This window comes from Solenopsis invicta, chromosome 1, assembly GCF_016802725.1.
Source record: "Solenopsis invicta isolate M01_SB chromosome 1, UNIL_Sinv_3.0, whole genome shotgun sequence".
Taxonomy (NCBI): domain Eukaryota; kingdom Metazoa; phylum Arthropoda; class Insecta; order Hymenoptera; family Formicidae; genus Solenopsis; species Solenopsis invicta.
In genome coordinates, this window is record NC_052664.1 from 3,642,173 (window position 1) to 3,668,990 (window position 26,818).

The 26,818-nt window shown below is 45.8% G+C and overlaps 1 protein-coding gene across 1 annotated transcript; it reads right to left on the minus strand.

Moving 5' to 3' along the window:
• Positions 1–22,176: 22,176 nt before the first annotated feature.
• Positions 22,177–25,205, minus strand: LOC105207483. Its single transcript, XM_011176981.1, has 5 exons — positions 25,002–25,205; positions 24,130–24,730; positions 23,613–24,071; positions 22,821–23,401; positions 22,177–22,296 (listed from the first exon to the last, which is right to left on the minus strand). Exons 1-5 carry the CDS (start codon positions 25,203–25,205, stop codon positions 22,177–22,179), a joined length of 1,965 nt encoding a protein of 654 aa, XP_011175283.1.
• Between the last annotated feature and the right edge of the window lie 1,613 nt (positions 25,206–26,818).

The following is a 26,818-nucleotide window of genomic DNA, read 5'->3' on the forward strand; positions in this document are numbered from 1 at the left end:
GTCCGGGAGGTAATGACACAAATTTATAACCGATATCGACAAAGCCGATTTTTATTTATACAGTTATTTCCGTGTTACAAATGAATAAAATGATCGTTAGACTACGCACCAACGGGATGAGGAGGGGGGGGGGCTTCCACAGTCTTAAAACAGTTTTTCTATTATAACGACTAAAGTATTGAAGTTAGGTAAAATATGTATATGACCTTTTTTGTAGATTTTATCACGAACTTTATTGTTTATTTGATACTTTCTTTTGTGAAATGAATATTTTCTGAAATAATTAAGAAAAACTTTTTTCTTTTTCTAAGTATATCTCGAAAACTGTACGAGAGCGTCAATTAATTTATAAGGAAAAGTTCAGTACCCTTGTCTCTATAACTATATATGTCAAAGTCAACACGATTAAAGTTGGGTCTTTTATACTGCATAATTACCCTATTTGTTCTCATATTAGTATGAGTGATTAACGCACGACGTTCCGCAGTTGCCGCAGCTGACGGTGTCCTTTCGACATTTTATGTTGTCAATAGTAAGTACAAGAATTTTTAGCTTTATCGATATTAATTTTTTACACTTTACATTATTTTTTACACTTCTTTTTTACATTATTGAGACACTGCGGGAGTTCCCCGTCCCGCCGGTGCGTGGTCTGACGGTCATTTTATTCATTTGTAACACGAAAACAACTGTATAAATAAAAATCAGCTTTGTCGGAATTGGTTGCAAATTTATGTCATTATCTCCCGGACTACAATTCTTTGATCATCAATGGGAAAAGAAGATAAAACTATACAAATCAATACTCCTCCAGGATATTCAGAGGAACGCAAACACCATCTCCGGCTACAACAGAAATCGCAACATCTACTGAAGAGGTTAAGCCTTCAAGATCTTCTCACAGACCTTCTTGGATATCACAAAATTACCGAAACGATAGATCAAGAAGGAAAAGCCATACTAAAGATGAAACCAAATGGCCCTTTTTAGGGTTATCCCCATAAACAAATAATTTTAAATAAATCATTTTATAAATTACATGCTAACGGACTTTTATTTACGCTACAGGTATGGACAGTAATAGGATATGGATTGGAAATTTGGTGCTGAAAGGAGAGGAGGGAAAAATACACGAAAAATTCTCAAAATAGATTTTAGGGGTAGAAGGAGGGACAACAGGGTATTTGATGAGGAAGAAAGTACAAAGGGAAATGATAAATAGTAGTGTCGGAAGAAGAGCATAGAGATGGGAGGAAATATTAAAGTAGAAAAGGGGAAGTACGAGGTGTGTTCAAAAAGTATCGCGAATTTTGTGTTTTTTCAAAAATTATTTATTTATTCATGAATATCTATTTTGTCCCCTTCAAAGTAATCCCCATGAGATATTATACACTTGTGCCAACGGTTTTTCCAATCTTCGAAGCACTTCAAAAAATCATTTTTTTTATCTTGTTCAGCTCCTCCTTCGATGCCGTCTTTATCTCGTCAAGCGTAGCGTAACGTCGTCCTTTCATGGGCCTCTTCAGTTTAGGGAACAAGAAAAAGTCACAGGGGGCCAGATCTGGGGAATACGGTGGTTGCGGCATCATTAGTGTGTTGTTTTTGGCCAAAAAGTCGCGCACAAGCAACGATGTGTGAGCAGGGGCGTTATCGTGGTGCAAAAGCCAATTTTTGTTCTTCCACAAATCCGGGCGTTTCTGGCGGATTGCTTCGCGCAAATTGCGCATAACTTGCAGGTAATATTCCTTATTGACCGTTCTACCCTGTGGCAAGAACTCATGATGCACCACGCCCCTGCAATCGAAGAAAACTGTCAGCAAAACTTTCACATTCGACCGAACTTGGCGCGCTTTTTTCGGTCTTGGTTTGTGCGGCAGCTTCCATTGAGATGATTGAGCTTTGGTTTCCACGTCATAACCATAAACCCACGATTCGTCACCAGTTATGACCCTCTGGAGCAAATTTGGGTCGTCGCGGACAGAGTCCAACATCTCATTAGCAATGTTCATGCGATGCTGTTTTTGGTCGCAATTGAGCAATTTTGGTACGAATTTCGCGGCGACCCGTCTCATGCCCAAATCATTGATAAAAATCGAATGGCACGAGCCAATCGATATGTTTAGGTCCTCAGCAACTTCTCTAACGGTGATTCGACGATTGGCCAATACCATTTTCTCCACTTCATTAATTTTTTCGTCTGTTGTTGAAGTGCTCGGGCGTCCGGCACGCTCTTCGTCGTTCACATCTTCTCGGCCTTCTGAGAACATTTTGTACCACCGATAAACGTTGCTTCGGTCCAAGGTAGCTTCTCCGTATGCCACAGTCAACATTCGGAATGCATCCGCGCACTTAATTTCGTTTTTCACACAAAATTTGATACAGGTTCTTTGATCCATTTTTTTGAATAGGTAAAAATCGAAGACGATCCAAAACACGTGCAAGCAAAGCAGCTGTCAACAATTAAGTGAACATTCAAAATGGCCGAGCTTGTCGGCATAAGTGAGAGACATGAGTACCAACATAACGCCACAAAAAGATCGAAATTCGAATATACGTAACCCGCGAAAATTCAAAATTCGCGATACTTTTTGAACACACCTCGTATATATATATATATATATATATAACTACATTCAAACTCATATCTCGCGTCAAGTAACTCGAACCGCCCTGCCGACCTTTCTTTCTCCCGCGTCGAACCATTTTTGCGGTCTCGCACCGAGAGTCCGACGAGCTGATCCGCGCGCGGAAAGTAGGTAAAATTACAAATTAAGCCGACATCTTGTACAGCGTCAAATGGTTTTTCATTAATGTAACCACTCTATATCGTTTCTAACGCCGTTGGTTGAGGAAGTTTTAGAAATTCCTGCCACATCCGCCCTCCACCCTCCATTAAAAATTCATTAGAGTCGTCATGATCATTATTTGTATCGTGTTTGTTTTCCTTATTAATCGTACCAGTATTATCCGTAATATTGGCAGTGTTAGCAGTGTTATCAGTGATGCTATTTTCGCCGATTAATTTGTTATTGTTAGGGTTCGTGGTTGAAATACAGGTTTCAAATTGCTCGATACACTCAATTAGAAATGTATCGTCCTCGTCATTCGCTAGCATCTCTTGTATGTCTAATAAAATGTAATATCTATTATTTCGATTACTCTCTCCCCTCCTTTCTCTTGATACGTTAAGATGAGCGAATTGCAGTTAACTTCTGCAAATTTGTTATACTTATTACGTCGTTCATCATATCTGGATACAATATTTTTAACGTAAGCCGTATTTTGTAAGCCACGTCGCACAATTTCGTTATAAATAATATGTAGGATGTCGCGATCACCAGAGAACAATCCACTATTAAAACATTTTATAATATTACGTAAAGTGGTGTGATTTATTAAAAATTAAAATTTTTTAAAATAAAATTTGTCGCGAATCACTCCGTAAATGTGTACACCAGGCTCTATTATAAACACGGCGTAAATACGAAGAGCGCGGTATTAAAACACTCTGTACTTTAATTATTATTTCGCGGAGATTCATTTTAACGCAGAACTTTATTCGCTGAAAGTTCTCGATATACTAAATGTTACAAAATGCTCTCTAACGAGTTATAAGATTTCTGCAGCATCAGCTGATTCTCAGGATTTCTACTCGTTAGTTTTTTGATGACAAGACATCGCAGACATCTCCGGAACGGCCTGTATAAAGTTTTATATCTGAATACATTTTTTGTAACACGGAAACAATAATAGTAATAAAATAGATTCTTCCTTCTCAGTCTATTCATTCACCTCCACCGACACATCTATCGGTGCCCTCTTCCCCACATCTCAGCCTCAGCCGCAGTCTCAGCATTCTGAGCGAGGATAGAGTGAATGGTGTCAATTATATCTGATGCAGCGTTTTTAATAACTAACTAGATAAATAGCTAGATAGATAATAAAATAAATTAGATTAAGGATAGAATTTATCATTTAATAATATAACACCGGATATAAGGAAAAGATATTATATTATTAACGGTTTTAAATAAATTCTAATATTAACGTGTTTTATTATCGTTTATTTGTTATTTGTCTATCTATTAAATAAAAACGCTGCTTTGTTTCACACAGGATGTACAAGCCCAAACGATGACGTAATAATGTATGGGATACTCGTTTTTTATCGCGAGACGTGTAGCAGGCGGTTTCATATTACCTAACGCGTGCATGTGTTTGCCTTTATGTGTTAACTTTGGGGAGTCCGGATTTGTGGTACTATGGTATATTAAGATTTATAGGTAATCCTTCTGCCCTACTATTGCACTGATCTTCAGTGTATAAGATCGACAGCACAGCGTTTATTAGGCGTTTGTTAATTAAGCTAATAAGTACCTTGCGATATATTGTACAGTGACTAACGACATGGCAAAACGAAAAACGGATAACAGCTGTACCAATTCCGAATCATGTGAAACAAGTAATTTGTGCAAATTTGTAGAGAAACAGCTTCTTCTACCTACAATATACATATAAATTAAATCTTTCTTTTGGTAAGAAAGTAATTATCGAATTTGAAGAGGATGAACAAAGTGGCGATTTATATCCAGCGGCTCGTTTAATCGTAAAAGATTTTATTTGCGTGTCATTTAAAACAAATGCCTGGTATAATTTCCAGAAAGATTATAATACTATATCCGAATATTTTGATACGACTGATGACGTGGCTGAGAAAATGCGTGATCAGCAATTTATAAAAGAAGATTTCTTACTACTATTTACAATTTCATATGGTCAACGATCTATAATTATTAAGGGTGTGCAAAATTACTGCAGGGAAGAGCTTGATATACAAAATCGTCAAGACGCTCCAAAAAAGAGAAGAAAATTTAACCCCCGGGCAATAATAATCCAAAATAACATTTTTGATAGTCTTAAAGAAATATGTGTATGCATTAATAAACGCTTGAAAAAACTTGAAGCAATCACTGAATGCGTCAATTATTGTAAAGATATTTTAATCAAGCGGATAAATATAGAAGTGTCAAAAAATGATTTTAAAATGGATTTACATTCCGTAACTCATTTTATTAAAACTGTACGTAGTATTCTTGAAAAACAGATTTGTAACGAAGTAAATATATAATATCCGATATTTGCCGAGCAAGAATTCCACATTATGTTTCTCGAGTTAACAACGATATACAGAACTTACACCGCCCAAAAAGTTATCAAGTAAGTATATAACTTGGTACATTATATAACTTTTTAGGCATATTTGCTAGTTAATAATAATAATTATTGTTATTTACAGTGCTGCGATCAATACATCGGTTTTAGAGTAAATAAACCTGGTTACGCCGCTGTGTTTATGTGTATAATACCTGAATGCCGAGCATGCTTTCCAACTGGCTAAGAAAATTAATTTATAAAAATTACTTTGATTATTAAACAAACTACATAAATTACTGTATTTTTTAAGAATATATAATAAATATATATGTTTAAGAAATGTTTAATAATTGTGTATTTTTAAAAAACAACCTCTCATAAATTAGCTTAAAAACAGTTATAAGTCTTAAGAAATTAAAAAAACAAAATTGGTCGATAGAAGAGTAATAGTAGTAGTAGTAGTAAGTATTCCCTCTGTATAATCGTAAATTTATTAAAGCTCTAGCATTAAAAAAATCAAAGTAAGATAATAACACTGATCGCGCTGCTGTGAGCAGCTATCTGCGGTGGTAGTGGTGATGGTGGGGAGAGATTGACGAGTAGTATCACTATGGGGAGACGACTGTGATGCTGTGCGCCGTGATAAGAAAGTGAGGGCACGGCGCCAGTGACGTCACAGTCGTTTTCCCATGGTGGTACTAGCCTACTGATGTCAAAGAAAAAGCTAATGTTGCAAAAGATATCATGGGAAAAGCAAATGTTGCGAAAAATATCATTAAAGGAAAACATGAGTATAGCGATAATAGTGATAGATTGTTTGAAGTAACACCATCGCCAAGAAAGCAACGCAAGATACAATCGAATGACGACGACGACAACGACGACGACAAGGACACCTTGGATTCATCAACGTTCAGTTTTGAACCAAGGTTTGAATCTACACCGATTAAACCGCAAAAACCACCACAACTACCATTTATACCAGAGGAAGAAGATATCGAAATAAGATCTATATTTGAAACGTTTGTCAGAGAGGTCCTGCAACTACCAAAAGAGCGTGATGTGTTGTATAATCAGTTGGGACCATTGGGATAAAAGTACGTGGACCTGCTCTTTGTTAACGACAAACAAAACGAGGTCGATTATGTATACGGTGTATTTTTCGGTAAAGATGGTATGAGGCTCGGAGACAAACGATTTGACATCAACAAAGATGACAAATTAATCATAGGTAAAGTGAAGTACAATGGTACGCCAGGATTATACGAGTTGATTTTCAAGAGACTTCCCGATAAAGCTATTATTACGGAGAATGACAAACAAACATATAAAAGTATACTGTTAAAAATGAATGTTTATGGACGTAGTTGGAGCGCCGATAATCCCATCATGGGTAACAAGGGATACAAATATAAGCAAATCATTGCTCCGCTCATGGGTAAAAAAGGGGTAGAGGCGTGATACCATCTGCCATAAGGTTGACTGATAACAAGATCGATTACGTTCATTGGGATGATCCTAACAAACTAGTTCACCTCTTTTGATTGCTCGACACTTCTCGTCAAGCTGGCAACAACGCTCATGATAATGAGATTCTGTCAATAATCGAAAAACTTTGCGAGGTCGGCCTCATTATAAATTAAAACCGCACGATACAAATTATTTAGTCAACGAAATGCCAATAAACAAGTTTGGAATATCATTCGGAAAAAGTGGAGCGGAGCCATACTACTAATAGAATGGATCACTCAGAAATTACGTACGTGACAATGCTCTTTGCGTGGTCGCAGCCGACTTTGACGCAAGGTCGCGCAAGATTCGACGTGTAGCTCTGCCAGTGGACAATGATGATGCTGCAAACAAATCATACGTGCAACAAAGCATACAAACTGCGCTACATAAGCTTGAAATAATGACGCTTTTCTCCGATAGGACAGAATAGAAGAGAGAGAGAGAGAGAGAGAGAGAGAGAGAGAGAGAGAGAGAGAGAGAGAGAGAGAGAGAGAGAGAGAGTAAACGTCATATCTCTGCGTCATTTGTGTGCCATACATCGTGATCAAACATGTCTAAGAAGAAAAGTTCCGAGAAGCAGCGGCTGGTGGAAGAACTGCATGCCCCTGCAAGATAAAATTTTCCGCGAAGACATGTCATAGTTTACGGATACGATGATCAGTGGCAGGCAGATGTGGTCGAGATGCGTCTTTATACGCGATTTAACAAAGGTTACCACTATATTCTCACCGTTATCGATGTGCTGAGCAAGTATGCATGGGCCGTGCCGTTGAAAACTAAGAGTGGAAGTAAGATGGCTGCAGCAATAGCAAAGATAATTCAAGGCGATGGAAAATGTCCGAAAAATTTGCAAATCGACATGGGAAAAGAATTTTACAACACAAACGTGCAAGAACTTTTGGAAAAATATAACATTAATCACTATTCTACGTACTCTATAATGGTGGCGTGGTCTACATACTCTGAAGGCGTCGAACGGTTCAACCGTACATTGAAAAACAACATGTGGAAAAAGTTTTCACTCAATGGAAGCTATAAATGGATCGATTTGTTGCCATGTCTCTTATCAGAGTACTACATGAGAAAGCATCAAACTATTAGCATGCGACCTATCGATGTTACTCCCACTAATGCTGAAAAACTTTTAATCACGGTGTACAGTCACGTACACCGTGGATTGCTAAACCAGCGCGATTCAAAGTGGGTGATTCGGTACGCGTGAATAAATTTAAAACAACCTTTGAGGAAGGTTACACACCAAATTGTACGACGGAGGTGTTTAGAATTATCAAAGTGCAGAAAACAAATTCTGTGACGTATCTCATGGAGATTACCGTGGAAAACTTGTTTCCGGAGGGTTCCTCAAATACGAGTTGCATTGCGCAACTCACCCACATATCTTGTGGAAAAAGTGTTGCGCAAAAGAGGGAATGAGGTTTATGTAAAGTGGCTGGAATTCGATAAATCACATAATTTATGGATAAATAAGGACGATGTAATTTAATTAAATATATATATTTTTTATTTTTTATTTTTATTTTTACTTTTTCATTTAATATAACCATATAAAAATACAGAATATATAAATGTATTCAAAAATTCGTTTTATTATTCCTACCATTACATATATTTACATTACATATAAACTTCATATAAGCATTTATTTAATATAAAATAGTGTATTTAAAATGTATATACAATGTAAAATATATCGCACACAATACATGAAACGCAACCTATAAGATACATATAAAATATTAAATGTACAATACAAAATTTATATTATAGAACGTATTTACAATGGTATTTGATAATGTCCCCATGGTAGTGTATTGGTGGAATCGGGCACAATATACCGCTTATTGTCGTATGGACTTAGAGCAATTTTTGTTTCCGATATTGTATACACCTTATGCAACTTTGATCGTATACAAGTTTGCTTTCGCGTCAAAATTCAATTTTGTCGTGGAGACATTTCGTGTAATCCTCAAATGTTATGATTTTGGCTACGACGTTGTTTTTATGCCTTTAACCTTTTTTGTATCTTTTTTACCTTTGACGCGTAAAGCATACATTTTTGTTCTAAGCCCAACAAACTCGGTCACGATAGTACCATTATTTTCGTCTTTTATTAAACCGAGAACTTTTTTGTTACAGACATACAATACTTATTATTTATCGGGTAGTTGCTTGTGTCAAACCTATGAATATCGCGTTTCATTATTTCATATATGTCATCGCATTCGATATGATAAATAAGACTGTCGGTGTCGGTGTACATTACTTTGCATTTATCGTGGGACGGGATCCGATAGCGCATGGTGCGATAGCCCATCAACCAATCATTTTAACTTATCTAACCCAAACAGCGGAAAAACTCTAGGCATCAGCCGTTGTGAGTGGTGGTGAGCTATCGGTCCCGTGCGCTATCGGGATCCGCCCTTTATCGTGATATAATGGAAACATATACTCGTGGTGAAATTCATATAAGCATGTTTTAGAAATATCGAGGATACTCATACTTACGTATATCAGTTTATAAAATTTCACCTCGAGTTTATGCAATTCTATCGCGATCAGATTTTCTGAGGAAACGCTTCTGTGGAAGTTTGGTTTTGCGATCACTGTCTCCGCACCATGCCGTCTGTCCCATTAGTTAATAATTTCACATTGATGTGATTACGCACATTTTCCATGGTTTTCCCAAATACCGCGTTTTCCCAAATACCGTCATAAATTTATATAAATTTTTCTCGAAATCGTTTTTAGCATTAGTTCTGAAATTTGTATTAAGTTGTATATAATCGCAAAGCCATAGAGATTGTGTGAATTTCAATATACGGTGGATTTTTGTTACGCGAAGACCGTGGCGCATGCACTGTTGTAGGTTGCGGTAATGAATGACGTACCGCTCTTTTTCGCTAACTGTCGCAAAGCAGTTTCTCCTCTCGCTTACCGGGCGGTTTATCGCGCGTCGGACAAAACGGTAGATCGGTGTGCGCGTCGTGAAGGTGTTGCGGATACTCGAAATCGACTTCAAGGATATAGCCTGTTGATGATTCGAGCGCGATTGATGATACGTCAAAATTTGTTACGTCACTGACCCATTGGAAATTTTCATAGAGCAAAGATTGACACATTGCCCATCCGTACAAGTTATTTACATCAAAATACATTAAGTATGACGATGGTTTTAATGGATCATACGACTGCATGTATTTGTTGTTAGCTTGTGCATATTTACCAGAACATTGACTTAAACCGCCGCATATACCGCGTTCTATAAACATAACCCACATAGAACAAAAACCTCCAATGGACGTCTAATAGACGTCTGTCGTGGAGGTTCGGATCTTCCAGTGGACATTCCATGGACATCCAATGGACGGCTACTAGACATCCACAGTTCCGCATTGCGCACGTGCATTGGACGTCCATTAGACGTTAACAATGGATGTCCATTAGACGTTACGTGGATCATTAATAGAGCTTTAATAAATGACAACCGACGTCACGTGGATCATTAGTAGAGGCTTTATGGAGTCTCAGCAGACGTTACATGGATTATTAATGGACTCTGCCGTGGAGGTTTGGACTTTTAGTGGACGTCCAATGGACGGTAAAAAAAATTTTTTTTTAACAGATTTTATTATTTTTATAGCTTAATCTGTATTCACTGTTTTATATATAACATTTTAATTTACTAATTACAATTACGCATTATTTTATAAATTTTTGAATTGCATCGGCGCCGGCGTAATTCGAACCTAAGATCTTCGGAACAATAACCTATCTTAACACTGAACTAAACGTACACTTGTGAGATTGGTAATAAAAAGTTATATTTGAAGTGAAGCTGATTTGAACAAGAAGAAACTGACGTCTTGAGTATTGTGCGAACACTTTTACTAACCATTTTTTTCTGTAACGATGGGAAAATCCTCATTGGACCCCAGGCTGGCTAGACCATGGGAGTGTGGGACTTGGGACACGTTACTCTCGCCGGCACAGACCGCTTACTTGGCAGAAATGAGGCGAGGCCCGGCTCGCCTACCCAATAAAAACCCACCGAGTTCTCCTCACTCCAGTGTGTGGAGGAACCGGGGACCATGGGACACGCCAACATCCCTCTACAGGGGGTTGGAGCGTAGAACTTCCCGACGCGCCAGTTCGCCGAGTTGGGAGTCAGGCTTTGTTGGCCCAGCAGAGATACGTCAGCTAGTGGGCCTAGCTCAACTTGGGGAGACGTCGCGATGCGTTCCGCTTTCCCGCGCTCATTTTGGGCAATGGGGTCGCTCTCGGCATTTCGCTGATGCGAACCCCACGCCCAGGGACGAGCGGTCGTTGCCGCCCGCCCCACCTACTCCCGTCCACCGTCCACGGTGCTCTACGTGGCCGGGCCGGGCGCCAGAGGAAAGAAAACCTTGCCTAGCGCTCGGCTCCATCAGCCTGGGCCCCCGTCCCGTAGCATCCTCCGAGCGCTGGAGGCAGCCAGGAAGCGGGTGCCCGAGAAACGGCGCGCATCGCCGTTTTTCCTTGCTGAAGACGGGCGGCCCCAGGGAGGGCGTACGAGATGCACCTTCCCCAGGCCTCTCTACCCTTAACGAGGCCGGGCCGCTCACGGGCCTAGAGGCCCCGCGCCTCTTTCCCTCTTTCTGCGGGAGTGGAAGGGGGAGAGGCGAGAACATCACCCTGGCCTCGGGGAAATTCTCTCCGGACGCGTGGCTATCAACGCTAGCCGCGTCCGCCGCGTCTTCGCTTCTTACAGTTTTAGGCGGCGGGGATGCCCTCCCGGACTCCGAAGAGTCCAAAGAGGACCTCGGCAACCCAACGTCCCCCGCCGAGGGAACCCCATCGACAGAGACCCCCTCAGCCGGGGACGCACCCTCCGCGGCGGCACCCGGCTCCGCCGGTGTGTCGCCCCCGGCGGCCTGAACGCCGCGAGCAGCGCCGGCATCCGGCGGAGACGGAGGCCGTTCTACCTCCATCTCCTCTGCCCTCCCCGTACCCGAGGAAGGTGGAGGAGGCCCCCCTGCCATCCTTGGCTTGGGGGGGATTTTCGGGCAGCTTGGACCACCCGGACGGTGGTCGGACGCCCTGCTTCGACTCGCACACTTGGGACAGTGCGGCTGATTTGCGCACTGAGCCCAAGTGTGGCCTTCTCCGCCGCAGTTGAATCAGCACCGGGTCCGGTCCGTGTAACCGGGGCACCGGTGCTGTGTATGGCCCTGAGCCAGGCAGCGGAAGCAGCGCTGAGAAAGCGCCTTAAGCGCCTCTACGCGCGCAGCCGCCCAGCCCAGGGCCATTTGCCCCATTTTAGCCAATTTCGCAGCCGCCGCGACCGAGCACTGCACGATCACAGAGCCCATGCCCCGGCAGCAGCGAATCACGCTGCCCATCTTTATATCATGAGCGCTGCAGGCCCCGGCGTCGGCCAACGCAGCTGCTACCTCCTCTAGTGTAATAGTGTCAAAGAACCCGGACACGCGGACCCCCACCCTACGCATAGGGCAGATGAAACTTTCCCCTCTTTCTGGGACGCAGTCGAGGGCCCCGATTGGAGCATAAGAGCTCTTCTCGCGACCCGCAGCTGCCCTCGTAACTCCTCGACCTCAGCGCAGAGGATTCGTAACTTCTCCTCTCGCGCCGCGGCCGAGGCTTCCTTTTGTCCATCATTTTGCCCGAAGCGTCCCCATGGCCCGATAGGCCAGGTTCATAACCGCTTCCCGGGCGAGATGTGTGCATTTCTTTATCTGCCCGGACAAGGCACCATGCATCCCGAGCCTGGTGCGCTTTGTCCGGGCAGTTACAACCTCCCGCAGCCAACCGTCAGCCAAGCCGGCCAGATCGGTTGTGGTGCTGCGGGAGATCTAATTCCCGCCTTTGTTCGGGAGTGAACAGTGTCGGGGAAATCTTGATGCGCTGCCTGGGCCGCGCATCGGACCCCCTCCCTCCCGGTGACAGCTCGCTTTCCGACTCAGAGCTACGTATGACGTTCGGTTTGAGACGTTGGGCTCTGAATCTCTCCATAGGTCTTCCTTGGAGCCGGTCTTCTATGGCCGCCCCGTCCGACAGAGGAGACAGAAACCTAAAAGTTCCGCTCTCGTCAAGACAAGGACGGCCGCAAGTACGCTTCCTCCGTGGTTGTTTCCGGGATTTCGCCGGCACACCCGGAATATCCAGGGTGACCACAACCTCCTCCACAGGCTCAGCTGGAAGAGCGACCGGCTCTCTCGAGCCCCTGGTCACATCTCATTTTTCCTCCTTGCACCGATCCATCCCCGCGGGGGCGGATCGGCGAACGCGAGCGTGATCGCCGCGGCCCATTGTCCCCGCCAGGTCTCCCGGCATCCGCCACACAGCGTCTACCAAACGACCGGCCCGAGGACAAAGAACGCGAGCGCCTCGCCACCTAGGCTCCGTCCACCGACGTCCGATTTGCGGCGTCCGCCAGGTGGCAGCTCCCCAGTGGGCGGCACGGGGGCCTGAACAGCCGGCTTCACCCCAGACCGCCCACCGGGCAGCGAGGCCGTTTCCTTTCCAGCATTCGGGGCGGAGTTCACGGCTCGCTGAGCCGGCTCGACCCAGCACCCATTCTCCGAGGAAAAGACGTGTTCAACGTTTAACAAGGTATCGATATGCTCCAGCTTCCTCAACTCCTCTCGGGTCGTCCGTTCAACGTCGGACCCGTAGCGCTCCCACAGTTTCGAGAGGTGCGTCGAGCCCGCCGTCGGCCGGGCGTCACCGGGGTTGCACTCTCCGGTCCCTACAGTAACCCTGTGGTTGGCGGAACCTGTGGGCACCCCGCTTGACCGCCCGTCGCTCGATGACGACAGTGGGGATCCCGGGACACTAGCCCCCCCTCCCCCTGCCGGCCCTGGGGTGCCGGTCACCTCTGCGTGGTAACTTCCTTTTGTCGTCGTCCATAAAAATTTATAATTGGGGTCTTATTTACCCCTCACACTGGAATCTACTCGGCTGACGTCCGGGGACCGTCGGCCCAAGGCAGTCAATGGACGACAAATCATTCAGGGGGGGAGGGAGCCGGGCCGGAGAGCCCTCAGGTAAGCGCAAGCGCCCGACAGGAACCCCCTCGGACCGTCACCCCCCCCCCGTGGCAGCAAACTGCCAATCAAATAACCATGTTGGCGTTCGAGACACGAAGCCCTGCACCGCTGTTACACGGAGCAACATCCCGCGTCCCAGACGCCAGCCTTAGATTTTTTATAGAGGTTGACTCCTCGGGGCCCAGGCGGTGAGGCCCAGGTCCGCGATCCATACCGCACGTAATTTCAGCACGTGATGGATTACGGTCAGCTCGGGCGCCAGGGTCGCTGAGATCTCTGAATCTACGGTCTACAAGAGACCGCAGATCTCCTAACGAACTCGGAAAACCGCAGGAACGCTAATTCCTGTATCTGGAGTTGATCCGCAGCCTCGGGAGACCCCGGAACGACTCCAGACCCCTACGGAGACACTTTTGCTAACCCTTTGTTTGTTTAGCCTTAGATATTTTTAATATAAATTATATAAATAAATAAAACCTGTTTCTGCCCATAGCCAAATTAGTCAAAAAACAACAATTAGAAATAGTATCGGAGCATGAAAAAACATTAATGACGTAAAAAGCCCGTTGCCAAAGTTAATTTTGCAATTAATTGTTATAAACAAATTTTCAAAAATGACTGTAGAGGAAAATTGATTGCGCCAATCGATTCACCGGGAAAAATTACTAAAAAAACATATATAACGCTTTTTAAATTGTCATAGTTGTTATAATTTTTATAAACAAATTAGTTGCAAAATTGTTTTGATAAAAAGATAATGACAAAATTCTGTAAAGAGAGCGCATGATGTACGCAATGTAACATTTTATCTTTGTTTAACTTTCGGTGATCAACAAGGATTACGTCATGCGCATTATACGCTTTACGGAATCTATTACTATGATGGAAGTAAAATCTCATAAATCTATAGAGATTTTATGGATTTCTAATAGACGTCCATCTGACTTCCATAGTGGAAATAAAATCCCATGGAGCTATGGATGTTTCATGGACTTCTAATGGATATCCATCTGACTTTCACCATAAAGATAGATTTTCCATGAAACTATGAAAGGGTGATGGACATCCACTGGAAGTCAATTTCTATATAGGTTTGTTCTCAATTTAAAATCGTCTTAAGCACAATCTTAAGAAGCTAATGCGGCTATTTGACAATGAATAAAAGATCGTATATGTACTTATAAGACGATCTAATGGCTCCTGCGCACTGGATGCGGAAACGCTTGCCACGCAGCAAGCATTTTCGCGTCTAGTGTGCAGGAGACATAAATGTAAGACCAAACTACATGTAAATATCTCAACATATAATTTTCCATTATTCTACGTACATTAACTTACAACAAATGTTCAATGGACGTTTATAATGTAATGATAGAATATATTTGTTATAGAGTTGAGATAAAGTTCTAATAGAGATCTATCTGACTTCCATGCATGACGGAAGTAAAATCCTATGGAGCTATGGAGGTTCCATGGATTTTTAATGGACGTCCATCTGACTTCTATGATAGAAGTAAGATCCCATGAAGCTATGGAGGTTTCATGGACTTCTAATGGAGGTCTGTCTGATTTCTATGATGAAAGTAAAATTCCATAGAGCTGTAACGGTACGACTTTTCTTGCGGTCGCGGATTAGCTCGCCGGTGCCAGGGTCGAGAAAAGAAGGAACTCCGATTTGAAAAAAAAATTAATAAAATATTTATTTTAAATCAGAATCTCCTCACACTCCGTGATACAAAAAAAATAAAAATTTATTAGGAAGAGAGGAAGTTAACACCTTCAGAACTCGTGTTCCCCGGAACGTTTGTTCACACGCGGAAAGAACTTAAAACTAATTATAACGTACACGCATAGAGAACACGTAGAAAACTTAAACTAAATTATAGCGCTCGCGGTGTCGATTGAAATCTTAAGCCTAAATACGAAACGCGGATCTTACAAACTAACGCTCGGAAAATATTACGAGTAACGCGGACTTAATGGTAACGCAACTTATTAACTAGCGCTCACTTGAGGAAGGGGTCAAGATACGCTCGCTTTGCTAGGAGGGCGCTTGTTCGGACGGAACGCTCGGGACGGAGGATATCCAAGGAAAATCCGGCGAGAAAGTTGTAACTCCGGGTAAACGCGTCGTCGCCGACCGAGTGAAATTATTCTAAATTTGCTCTGAAAATAAAACGAAAATTAAGAATCGAAATTACAGGACAGGTAACAGGTAAAGAAACGAGTAACCGAGTACGCCCGGTATCAGGAAGCCGAGAGCACCCGGCGCAGGAGTGCGGTACGGAATAACCGAGTACGCCCGGTATCAGGGGGGCCGTAAACGGCCTGTGTCAGGAAGCCGAAAACGCCCGGCACAGGAGTGCGGATACCCGAGAACGCCCGGTGTCAGGAAGGCCGTGAACGGCCTGCGTCAGGAAGCCGAGAACGCCCGGCACAGGAGTGCGGATAACCGAGAACACCCGGTGTCAGGGGCTTCCAGGAAACCGAATACACCCGGTATAAGGAAGCCGAGAACAGCCAGGGATCTCCAAGTACTCCCGGAGTGTCGGTACCGGTGATTTGGAACCGACTGGTTGCTCTTTCCTGATATGGCTCCGTATTTATACCCTCCAGCCGCCCACGCAGTCGGAACCGCCTGTTTACCCCACTTTTTGGCGTGCACCTACGCGCACGTGCCCGCGCGATGCTACGCGTGACGTCACGCGACCGGGCGCAAGAGCGAGCGAGATGGAGAACGGAACCGACGTCACGTGGCCGCGTGTGCTAGTGAGCGAGACGGAGAGTACTGACGTCACGTGATCGGGTGTGCAAGTAAAAGAGATGGAACGATATGTTATAATCCGGCGTGCGAGCAAAAAAGAGATATAATTTACCTGCATAACGATGCTATCGTCACAGAGCTATGGAGGTTTCATGGATTTCTAATGGACGTATGTCTGACTTCCATAATGGAAATAAAATTTCATATAGCTATGGAGATTAGATGGATGTTTAATGGACGTCTATCTGACTTCCATGATGGAAGTAATATCTCATGGAGCTATAAAAATTACATGGATGTCTAATGAAGATCTATCTGACTTCCATGATGGAAATAAAATCCCATGGAACTATGGAGGTTTCATGGACTTCTAATGGACGTCGATCTAACTTTCACCATGAAGATAGAGTCTCATCTCTGCGTCTTACTAAAGAGACAAGACAGGCGAGGGCGAACGAGAGGAGAAGGGAGAACACGATAACGGAGGCCAGCCTTAGGGAGATCCTAAACAGATTCTTTCTGGCCGTCCTCCACGAGATGGGAATTCTCTCGGCGAATAAGGCCGTTGAAAAAAGAAAGGCGGCCCCGGCTGGGGCTAAGAACTCCCCAAGCCAAGACCGTGGTCAGGGTGGCACGGGTGTGGTGAGCAGCAAGAAGACTGCCGCCACCCTCCTTCCAAAGGAACAAACCACACCCTCCATCCTAGAACTATGGACAGAAGTGATTTTGCGGAAGACGAAAAAGAAAGCGGCTGCTCAATCCGCTAAGAACGGGGCAAAAGCTCCCCCCCCCCCAAAAAAATCCCTCCTCTTCCTCCGACAGGTACTTCTTCCAAGAAGAAGAAGAGGAGTGGCCAAGAGGGAGGTAAAACAGGATTGGGTGGCTCAACCTTAGTTGGACCTGGTGCCCGCGGCTCGGCGAGGTCACCCAAGATCAGGCCGCTGATAACGGCGGCCGTCGCGGTGACCTGTGCTGACCCGGGCGCATACGCCGAGGTCTTAAAGATTGCAAGGGAGAGAGTCAATCTTTCTTTCCTCGGTATAGAGGACCTACGCCCCCGGAGGGCGATGACGGGAGCCCTGATACTCGAAGTCAGGAGCGTCGATAACGGCATCAAAGCCGATGCTTTGGCCGAGGGTATCAGGGCGGCCCTTAGAGACTGCGATAACGTCAAGGTGACTCGACCATCCAAGACGGTCGAGTTGCGCATTTTGGACCTGGACGACTCGGTCACCCCGAATGAGGTGGCCGAGGTTCTGGGAGTCACAGGTGGATCCGAGAGGCTGGGCACCTGTTGGGTGCGCTGCCCCGTGAGGGCGGGCAAAGTAGTGCTGTCCACCCCCGACTGAGAGTGGGGTGGTCCAGCTGCCGGGCCGTACTGCTCCCTCCACGGGGGTTCCAGTGCCGCAAGTGCCTTTTTTTTGATAACGGAGAGGAAATGCGTTACCGCATACTCCAGGCCCCGGGGGAGGCCTGGTGGTTATGTAGGGCTCTTCCCCGCCGACGACATGTCGACGGGGACATACCCACTAAAACGTCTCCGGGTGTTCTGCCCTGGTCCATGACTGGGGGGCTCCGGGAACGCGTGCAGCATGCTTCCGGAGCCCCCCGGACCCAGTCGGCCAGTTGGCGGCCGACTCATCTCGCTAGAGGCGCCTTAGTTCATTTACGAAAGGCGCCCCTAGCAGGGCTTAAGAGCTTAGCCTGCCCTAGGTCGGGGGAGAGGGACACCGTCCCTCCCTCGCTTCTTCCCCTGTTGTCGTTGGGGGTATGGCCCGGGGGTCCGGCCTCCGCCGGATGGTTCCCGGGCCTCTTCGCGCCGCGATGACGGCGGCGCGGCCCTACATTCTGAACTGGGGGGGAGAGAGAAGACCCTTCCCTCTTCCCCCGCCCCGGCGAGGCAGCGGGAGGAACGGCTCCGCGTTATGCCGCAGGGGCGCTTCCGGACCGTCAGGTCGGATCTGCCTTGCCGGGCTCAACGATGTGAGGAGCCCTTCTCCCGCGGCTGCGTGTCCCAAAGGCGGGGCCGGCAGCCGCAGGGGAGGAGGGTCGCCTCCTCATCTCCATATTGGCGCTGTCGCCCCCCTCCTCCTCAATCGTGGGGAGGGAGGGGGCGACAGCAGCTGATCTGCTAGACCTCCGCCGCCTTTTGGAGTGCCGCAAGTGCCTGGCCATGGGACATGTTCAGGTCAAATGTAGCAGCCGAGTCGATAGATTCGGCTGCTCCTACAAATGCGGTGGCATTGACCATTTGGCCAATGCCTGCATGGAAAAAGCGGGCTGCCCGGTCTGTAAAGACGCGGGCAAGCCTGCCGAACATAAAATCGGTGCAAAAGGGTGCCTGGCGAACAAGCCTCAAAAGGCACCCCGGAGCACGGGGGGCCGCAAAGAAGGAGGGTCGACCACAATACAACTCCGACCCTACCTCTGACCTTGGCCCCCGAGGTAGACCCTCCTCTCTCGCAAAGGGTGAGGAATAAAAGGAAGGACGACGCCAACTGCGTCAAGATGAAGGAGATGGAAGAGACTCAGGAGCAACAACAAAGTGCCCCTTAGGCTCCTCCAGGCCAACCTCAATCACGCCAGGGCTGCGCAGGACATGCTTGCGCAAAGCCTGGCGGAGGGGGTTGACGGGCTGGCTATCGTCGCCGATCCGTATAGGATTCCCAAGGGTAACTCCAACTGGGTTGGGGATTTCTCGGGGAGGGTGGCGATGGTCAGCCAACACGTGCCTGGAGCTCCGCTGATGATCCCAATATCGGCGTGTGAGGGCTTCGTTAATGTCGAGTATGAACCCATCGATGTCCTGGGCTGTTATCTTCCCCCTAGCTTAAATAGGGGGGAGTTTGAAGCGGCCCTGGAGAGCCGCTTCAAACTCCCCCCCGCACGGTATGGAGAGCAACATTTTGAGTTGCTCTCCTAGGCCACTGATGGTGGGGGAAGATCTCAACGCCAAAAGTTGTAGGTTGCGCCGTAGATGCTCCACGTTGGCTTACGGGATAAATAGGCCGTCACAATAAACGTGGCCGAGAGACTGATGTTCTCTTAGTTTCTTTATTAAATTGAGCACACTAGAACGAGCACTTACATCTCAATCGAGAGATTACTCACAGCCGGCGTAAAAACGATCCGATCTGTCGGACGGCTTCTTGCAGAGAGAGCGTCTCGAGAGCCGAGCGCGCACAAAGGCTACCGGAAAGCCGCGAAGATAACGAGGCCGTGCGAGCGAAGACTAGAGGGCGCGAGAAGCTTAAGCATAGCACGCTTTGGCAATGAACGCAAAAGAAAATAAAAATTCTATTTATAGTAATCACAACTTGAGTAACTTCGAAACGTATTATAAATACCGAACAACGCCGCTCCCCTTGGAAGTATGAATTTTCAATTCAAGTAAAATTATACCAATAGAACATTAAACGACGGAGAGATGGCTTGTAATAGATTAAAGAATGAGCATACTGAGCTTGAGATTATAACTAGTGTAATAATGTGATTAACATTAAAATGACGCCTGACTAACTCAAACAAATTATCTTATAATACTTGTAATAGTACTTAAACTACGAGTTGTTAGTGGTCGTCAGATTTTCTTTGAGCGGCAAGATTGCTAATCTTGTTAAAGGCCGGACGAGCACTCCCTTTGCGGTTCATATAGTAGCGGTTCGAGCGACGTTATCAGAACCTGTGTGCACCTCTTGCACTCGTCCAATGGGCCATTGCATGGGAGGTGCGTTTGTTTGTTTACAAAAGACTAGTTGATTTACTTGCAGTTGGGGGCCTTTATTGTTTCTCCACTTTGATCGTTCCTGTAAAGAACTAACATATTCATTAGCCCATCTGCGCCAAAAATGTTGCCGTAATTGTTCTACACGCTCCCAGCGAACGAGTCGATTTTCAGGCACGTCGCTTAAATCGGTATAGGGAAAACTGTCGAGAGTCGTGCTAATAAGGAAATGACCTGGTGTCAAACATGTGAGATCTTTCGGATCTGCGTTTAATTGAGTGATCGGGCGTAAGTTTAATATCGCTTCAATTTCGCATAAAACGGTTTGAAACTCTTCATAAATTAAATGCGCACTTCCTATTATTCGAGTCATATGATACTTCATCGCCTTCACCGCCGCTTCCCATAATTCATTCCGCCGAAATGGGGGGCATTCGGTGGAATGAAGGTCCAAAGAATTTCTTGACTAGAGAAAATTTTTTTTAAGTTGGACTGAATGGATTCCTTAAGATAGGCTTCGTAAAACTCTTTGAGTTGTTTTTGGGCGCCTACGAAGTTGGTCCCGTTGTCGGAAAACATACGCGATGGTTTACGGCAACGAGATAAAAAACGTTTAAAGGCACCTATAAAGGCGTAAGAGCTCAAGTCACTCACGAGCTCGATGTGTACAGCTTTCGTGACAAAGCACACGAATATGGAGGCGTAGGCCTTCTGAAGCCTCGCTTTACGTTTCTTGCTTTCGCGCAACAAGAATGGATCAGCGTAATTGACGCCGCATTGTGAAAGCGGTCAAGAGATCTTGATTCGACTGGCTGGAAGTATTCCATTAAAGCTTCGGATTGACGGGGATTTGCTCTAAAGCACTTCACGCAGCCTTGGATGACCTTGCGCGTGCTTGAGCGCAAGGCCAACGGCCAAAATCGTTGTTTGACAGCGGCCATAGTTGCTTGCGTCTCTGCGTACAGGGTACGGGCGTGAGCCTGTTCTATGATCAAACGCGTTAAAACATGATGGCGCGAAATTAGAATTGGATGGCAAACATCTGGATGTCAACCGGCATTTTTTAATCGTCCCCCAACACGCATGACTCCGGAGTCGTCAATAAAAGGAGATAAGGTGAGAAGAGAGCTTGTTGGGCTTATGGGTTTTCCCTCATTAAGAGCCTTGTACTCTTGTGTGAAGGCATGCACATCCTTGCATATTATGCCAAGCGAGTGGGATGCCTCCGGGGGAGAACTTATTCTAGATGGCACCGTCGGCCGGAAGGTCTTGTTGAAGCGGATGCAATAAGCTACAATGCGGCATATTTTGTTCAAATTAGAGAACTTATTCAACAGTTCGGCTACGATTGATGAATCAGTTGCGACTGTAAGCATGGCGAGTTTCTTTTGCTCCGGAATATCACCTTCCATTTATGGAAAGCCACTGTCTGGCCATAAATTTTTGCTAGACTGCAAAAAAGATGGTCCATGCCACCACATGTCAGAAATAATCAGCTCACGTGGATACAGACCGCGTGATATAAGATCCGCCGGGTTATTAAGAGAGGGCACATGATGCCAACGACTGGTGTCGCTTAGGCGTTGCATCTCACCAACCCTGTTGGCTACGAATGTAGACTATCTGCGGGAGTACGACGTTAGGCAGTTCAGCGTGATTGTTGAATCACACCAATAGTATATTTGTTAGATCAATTAAATTGCTGATCTTAAAGATCATTCGAGCCAGCAACAAGGCCGCGGATAGCTCAAGACGGGGAAGTGACACTACCTTAATAGGCGCTACACGAGATCGCGCGTATACTTTTGTGCGGTACTAACTCGGGCCGATCTCAGCGCGCATATACACGCAGGCACCATATGCGCGCTCGCTGGCATCGCTGAAGCCATGCAGCTGTACTCATTGAGGATCTGTGCTAAATTTGACGCGCCTTGATATTCGCAATTGACCTACTTCTAATAATTGCGCTCGGAAGTCAGACCAACGAGTCTGGATGTCCTGAGGAACGGATTTGTCTCAATCTCCCGCCTGCCATAGTTCTTGCAGAATGAGTTTTGCTGAGACGATGGAGGGTCCTAGAAGACCAAGAGGATCAAATAGTCTAGATACCTCAAACAATATTGTACGTTTGGACACAACGTTGCACGATGACTCGATCTTGCAAGAGAAATGAAGAGTATCCTCGATCCGATTCCCCCAGCACTGAGGATTTGATCTGGTTGCTTATTTGTTCCAAGACATCATTCTGATCGTTCAGAGAAGTTAGTAGGTCGGGGCAATTCGACGCTCATTTGCTTAGTTCAAACGCTCCTAAGCGGAGCAACTGTATGGTTTCGTCGCAAATTGACTCAATATCTTGAATGCTATCTGCTCCCGTGAGCATGTCATCGACATAAAAATCGCGCTGCACGCAAACTGAACTCGCGGGATATTTTGAAACATGAAGTTCAGCGAAGTGCTTTAGACATCTTGTTACTAAGAATGACATTGTGGACATCCCGTAAGTTACAGTAGTTAGTTCCTAAGCATTTATTTTGGTATCAAAGCTGTCGCGTCATAGTATCCTATGCAGACGTGTTTGCGAGGGATCTAATAGTACCTGCCGGTACATTTTAATTATGTCGGCAACCAGAACGTATTGGAAAGTGCGGAATCGGATCAGAATTGTAGCTAAGTCCTGTTGGACGACGGGGCCGACCATCAACACATCATTGAGTGATAAGCCGTTGCGGCTCTTGCACGACGCATCAAAAACCACGCGTATCTTTGAACTACGATCCTGGCCCTTGAACACGCAATGCTGCGGCAAATAGAATGACATACCTTCTTCCTGTGGTTGCGGGTCTGCTAGGCGCATATGGCCCAGGGAAATATACTCTTGCATGAAGCGCGAGTACTCGCTCTTTAATAAAGGATCACGATTGAAGCGTTTCTCCAGATAGGTGAATCTTTGCAAGGCATTTGCCTTGGAGTCCTTGAGAGCGTCAAGAAGATGCTCTTTGATCGGGAGCTTGACAATATACCTTCCTTCGTGATTTTGCGTTACGTTCGCTAAGAAATGCTGTTCGCAAAATGCTTCCTCCGGCGTGTAATTGCTCGAAAGTGCGAAATTGTCCTCCATTTGACAAAACTTGTTCAATTGTTCATGTAACGTAGTATTGCTTATGGCAGAATTGCACCCTGGAAATAGTTTCAACCGAATTAAAACGACCGCCCAAAACCCATCCGAAGCGAGTCTTGTGAAGAGTCGAATGGAATTGTGAAGACTTTATTTGACCTACGCACAATAGTTCCCAAAAAATGTCTACCCCTATCAATAAGTCAATTTCTGACGAGGTGTGGAACTGCGGGTCGGCTAATTGAATGTTGGGAGGAAATTTGAAATCCTTACGTTTGAAAGAAACGATTGGAACTTTATCCGTGACTTGATCGGCAACTACACAGTCGATAACCGTCGTATAAGAATTTATTCTCGATTGTATTCTTAATCGGACGGCTTGTGAAGACATAGTGGTAGCACCGTTTGCTCCGGATATCGAGAGATTGAAATTTCTTGGTCTCAAGGAGAGGGACTCTACGAATTTTCTAGAAACGAAATTGATCTGTGAGCCGCAATCTAGTAACGCCTTGCAAAACTTAGGCGAGCCTTCGTGATCAAAGGCGTAGACAACCGCGATGGATAAAACACGATGATCGCTATCGCGCTGACTGATGGCATGCGTTGTCAAGACGGTGGAAGACACGGCTGGTTGCATGTCATCACCCTTAGTTGCACTGTCATTTGATGACTTGAGTGAAGTGCTCACATGTAGCAAAGTGTTATACCTTGCTTGACACACCTTGCAACATCCTGCAGTACATTTATCAGATGCGTGAGCAGCAGGACGCAGACAATTTGTACATCTTACGACCGCGGACTTCTGATACTCTTTGGGCAACCGGAAGTGTTAGAAAATCCTTGCAATTGTATATTAAATGCTCTCCCTGACAATAGTTGCACTTGAGCTTGACTGTAGCGGCACAGGGCAAACGACGTTTCAATTGAGAACCCGATTGGTTAGGCCTTGAGTCGCTCTTTGCAGCGTGAGCACTTGACTTGGAGGTTGCTTCAAGAGTTTGGCAATGATGCGTAATGAATGTAAAAAATTGTTTAAGCGTAGGCAATTCGGAGCCCGTGAGTGACGATTGCCATTCGCGAAGCGTGAGGTTATCGAATTTAGAGCTTAACACGTATGTTAAAATATCGTCCCACTTGTCAGTAGGTTGCTTCAAGGCTTCTAGCGCGTGTAAGTGCTTAGCAGCGCCATCTGCAATCTGGCGCAGTTCTGAGGAGTTTTCTTTTATCATTGACGGTAGGCTCATTAAAGCCTTAATATGATTTTGCACGATAACGCGTTTATTGTCATAGCGTTCCTTTAGTAAATTCCACGCGACCATATAATTAGCGCCCAAAATTTCTAATGAATTGACGACGCTGCTTGCGTCGCCCGTCAATGATGCACGCAAGTACTGAAAACGCATTTGAATGAATAACCGAATAAAATGTCTCATAAAATGGAAACCATTCGTCGTACTTGCCAGAGAAAACCGGGAGATTTAATTCAGGAAGCCGAATGCTCGTATGCGATTCTGAGTTGCGGTGATTGCTAGTTTCGCGAGAAGTCGAAGGAGAAGACGATGGAGTTGCGAGATCGCGATCAGTACGTGTCAAATTTAATATTTCACGCATTTTCGACGATAGCGCATAGAAGTGTTCTTCAAAGAGAACGCGATCGCTTGCCTCATTTTTGTCTAGCGCCTCTATCTTACATTGCAATCGGTTGTACTCCGTGAAAAAGTGATCTAACTTAAGTTTGCGTTTCTCAATCTGCGCGAGTATCACCGGGCTTGGGGCCGCAATCCCCTCAACATACGTTTTGATACGCGTACACGAACCTTTCAAGGTCGTACGTTGACGCTTAAGAGCCGCGAGATCCTCGGGCATATTGTAAAATTACAATGAATTGGCAACGACACGGATAACAGTCTTCCCTATCTTATCTATGCGCGCGCGCGCGAGAGTGTCCGGTCCTGACGGCCGTCCTCGATGTTTCGGTCGGTAACTGGAAGGTCGCTGATAATGCGAAAATCTGCGACGAATAGCCGCTGTTTGTCGTTGTCAAGAATCGTAATGGCGGAGAGAGCCGCTGCTGGATTGACGTCGAAGCCGTCCTCGTGACAGACGAAACCTCGTGGTCGTACCCTTCGTTCGATGAGAATCCGTTGTTTCGGTAGTGGCAATGAGTACAAGCCGTTTGAAATATGGCCAGGCTTACTGCTTGGTGATGAGATCGTAGCCGATTGGCTGTTTTCACGCTTGACGACGAGATCGTCAATATGGCTGTCGTCGTCCGTTGAGTTTGACGAGATCGTGCCGCTAATATGGCCGTCCTTGCACTTGAGTGGCGAGGAGAGAATGGCACGGCCGTACAGAGAATGGCGGCGGACACGGGATGACTACACTTGCACTTGACTGAGATTTTGTGTCGTAGTCACCGCGTGTCTGACGGTTTCGAAGGAGATGCGTGCACGAATGTTCGTTGTGGATCTCAAGGCTGAGATGGCTGCACATGTGGCTGTTGCATGACAATGGTGGCTGCACGAATATTCGTTGTCGATTTCGAGACTGATTTGGCTGTTTACTTGATTGTTGCGTAGCAGCGCTGGCTGTGCTTGCTCTTGTAGGTGAGGAAGCCTCGAGATGTATTACGCTGACCAGGGTCTGATGCGTAGATCTGACGATGTAGAGAACTCGCCGGTGCTTGGGATGTATGATTATCCGGCTCGAAGGACCAAAAGTTGTAGGTTGCGCCGTAGATGCGCTCCACGTTGACTTGCGGGATAAATAGGCCATCACAATAAACGTGGCCGAGAGACTAATGTTCTCTTAGTTTCTTTATTAAATTGAGCACACTAGAACAAGCACTTACATCTCAATCGAGAGATTACTCACAGCCGGCGTAAAAACGATCCGATCTGTTGGACGGATTCTTGCAGAGAGCGTTTCGAGAGCCGAGCGCGCACGAAGGCTACCGGAGAGCCGCGAAGATAATGAGCCCGTGCGAGTGAAGACTAGAGGGCGCGGGAAGCTGAAGCATAGCACGCTTTGGCAATGAACGCAAAAAAAAATAAAAATTCTATTTATAGTAATCACAACTTATGAGTAACTTCGAAACGTATTATAAATACGGAACAACGCCCATTACGTGGCTTGGGGTTCCCTTCGCACCCATACCAGGGGCCGTTTGGCCCAGGATTTTCCGGCAGGGCTCGGCCTGGTCCTCTTGAACCGAGGTCAGTACCTTCGTGGGAGGCAGGGGAGAGTCCATCATGGACATCACGTGGGCTTTGCTCAACGCCCTGAACAGGGTCAAGGGTTGGAAAGTGGAGCCCGGCTTTTTGGGTGAGCTATCCGATCATAGACTCATTTCCATGGAGCTGGTCTCCACCCCCACGGAGGTGCGCGAGCAACACCGCCGCAAACGAGAAGAAAGACGATGGGTCCTCAAGAAACTCGACCCCGAAGCCTTCAAGGTCAGTCTCCTTGCCTCCACTTGG

Coding starts and splice junctions, on each gene's coding strand:
- LOC105207483 (XM_011176981.1), bottom strand. CDS start 25,205: ATGCCCGAGGATCTCGCGGCTCTTAAGCGTCAACGTACGACCTTGAAA. Junction 24,731..25,001: donor AGGCGCTAGACAAAAATGAG/GCAAGCGATCGC, acceptor ATGCGTTTTCAG/TACTTGCGTGCATCATTGAC. Junction 23,402..23,612: donor TCCAATCGTTTCTTTCAAAC/GTAAGGATTTCA, acceptor AACTATTTCCAG/GGTGCAATTCTGCCATAAGC.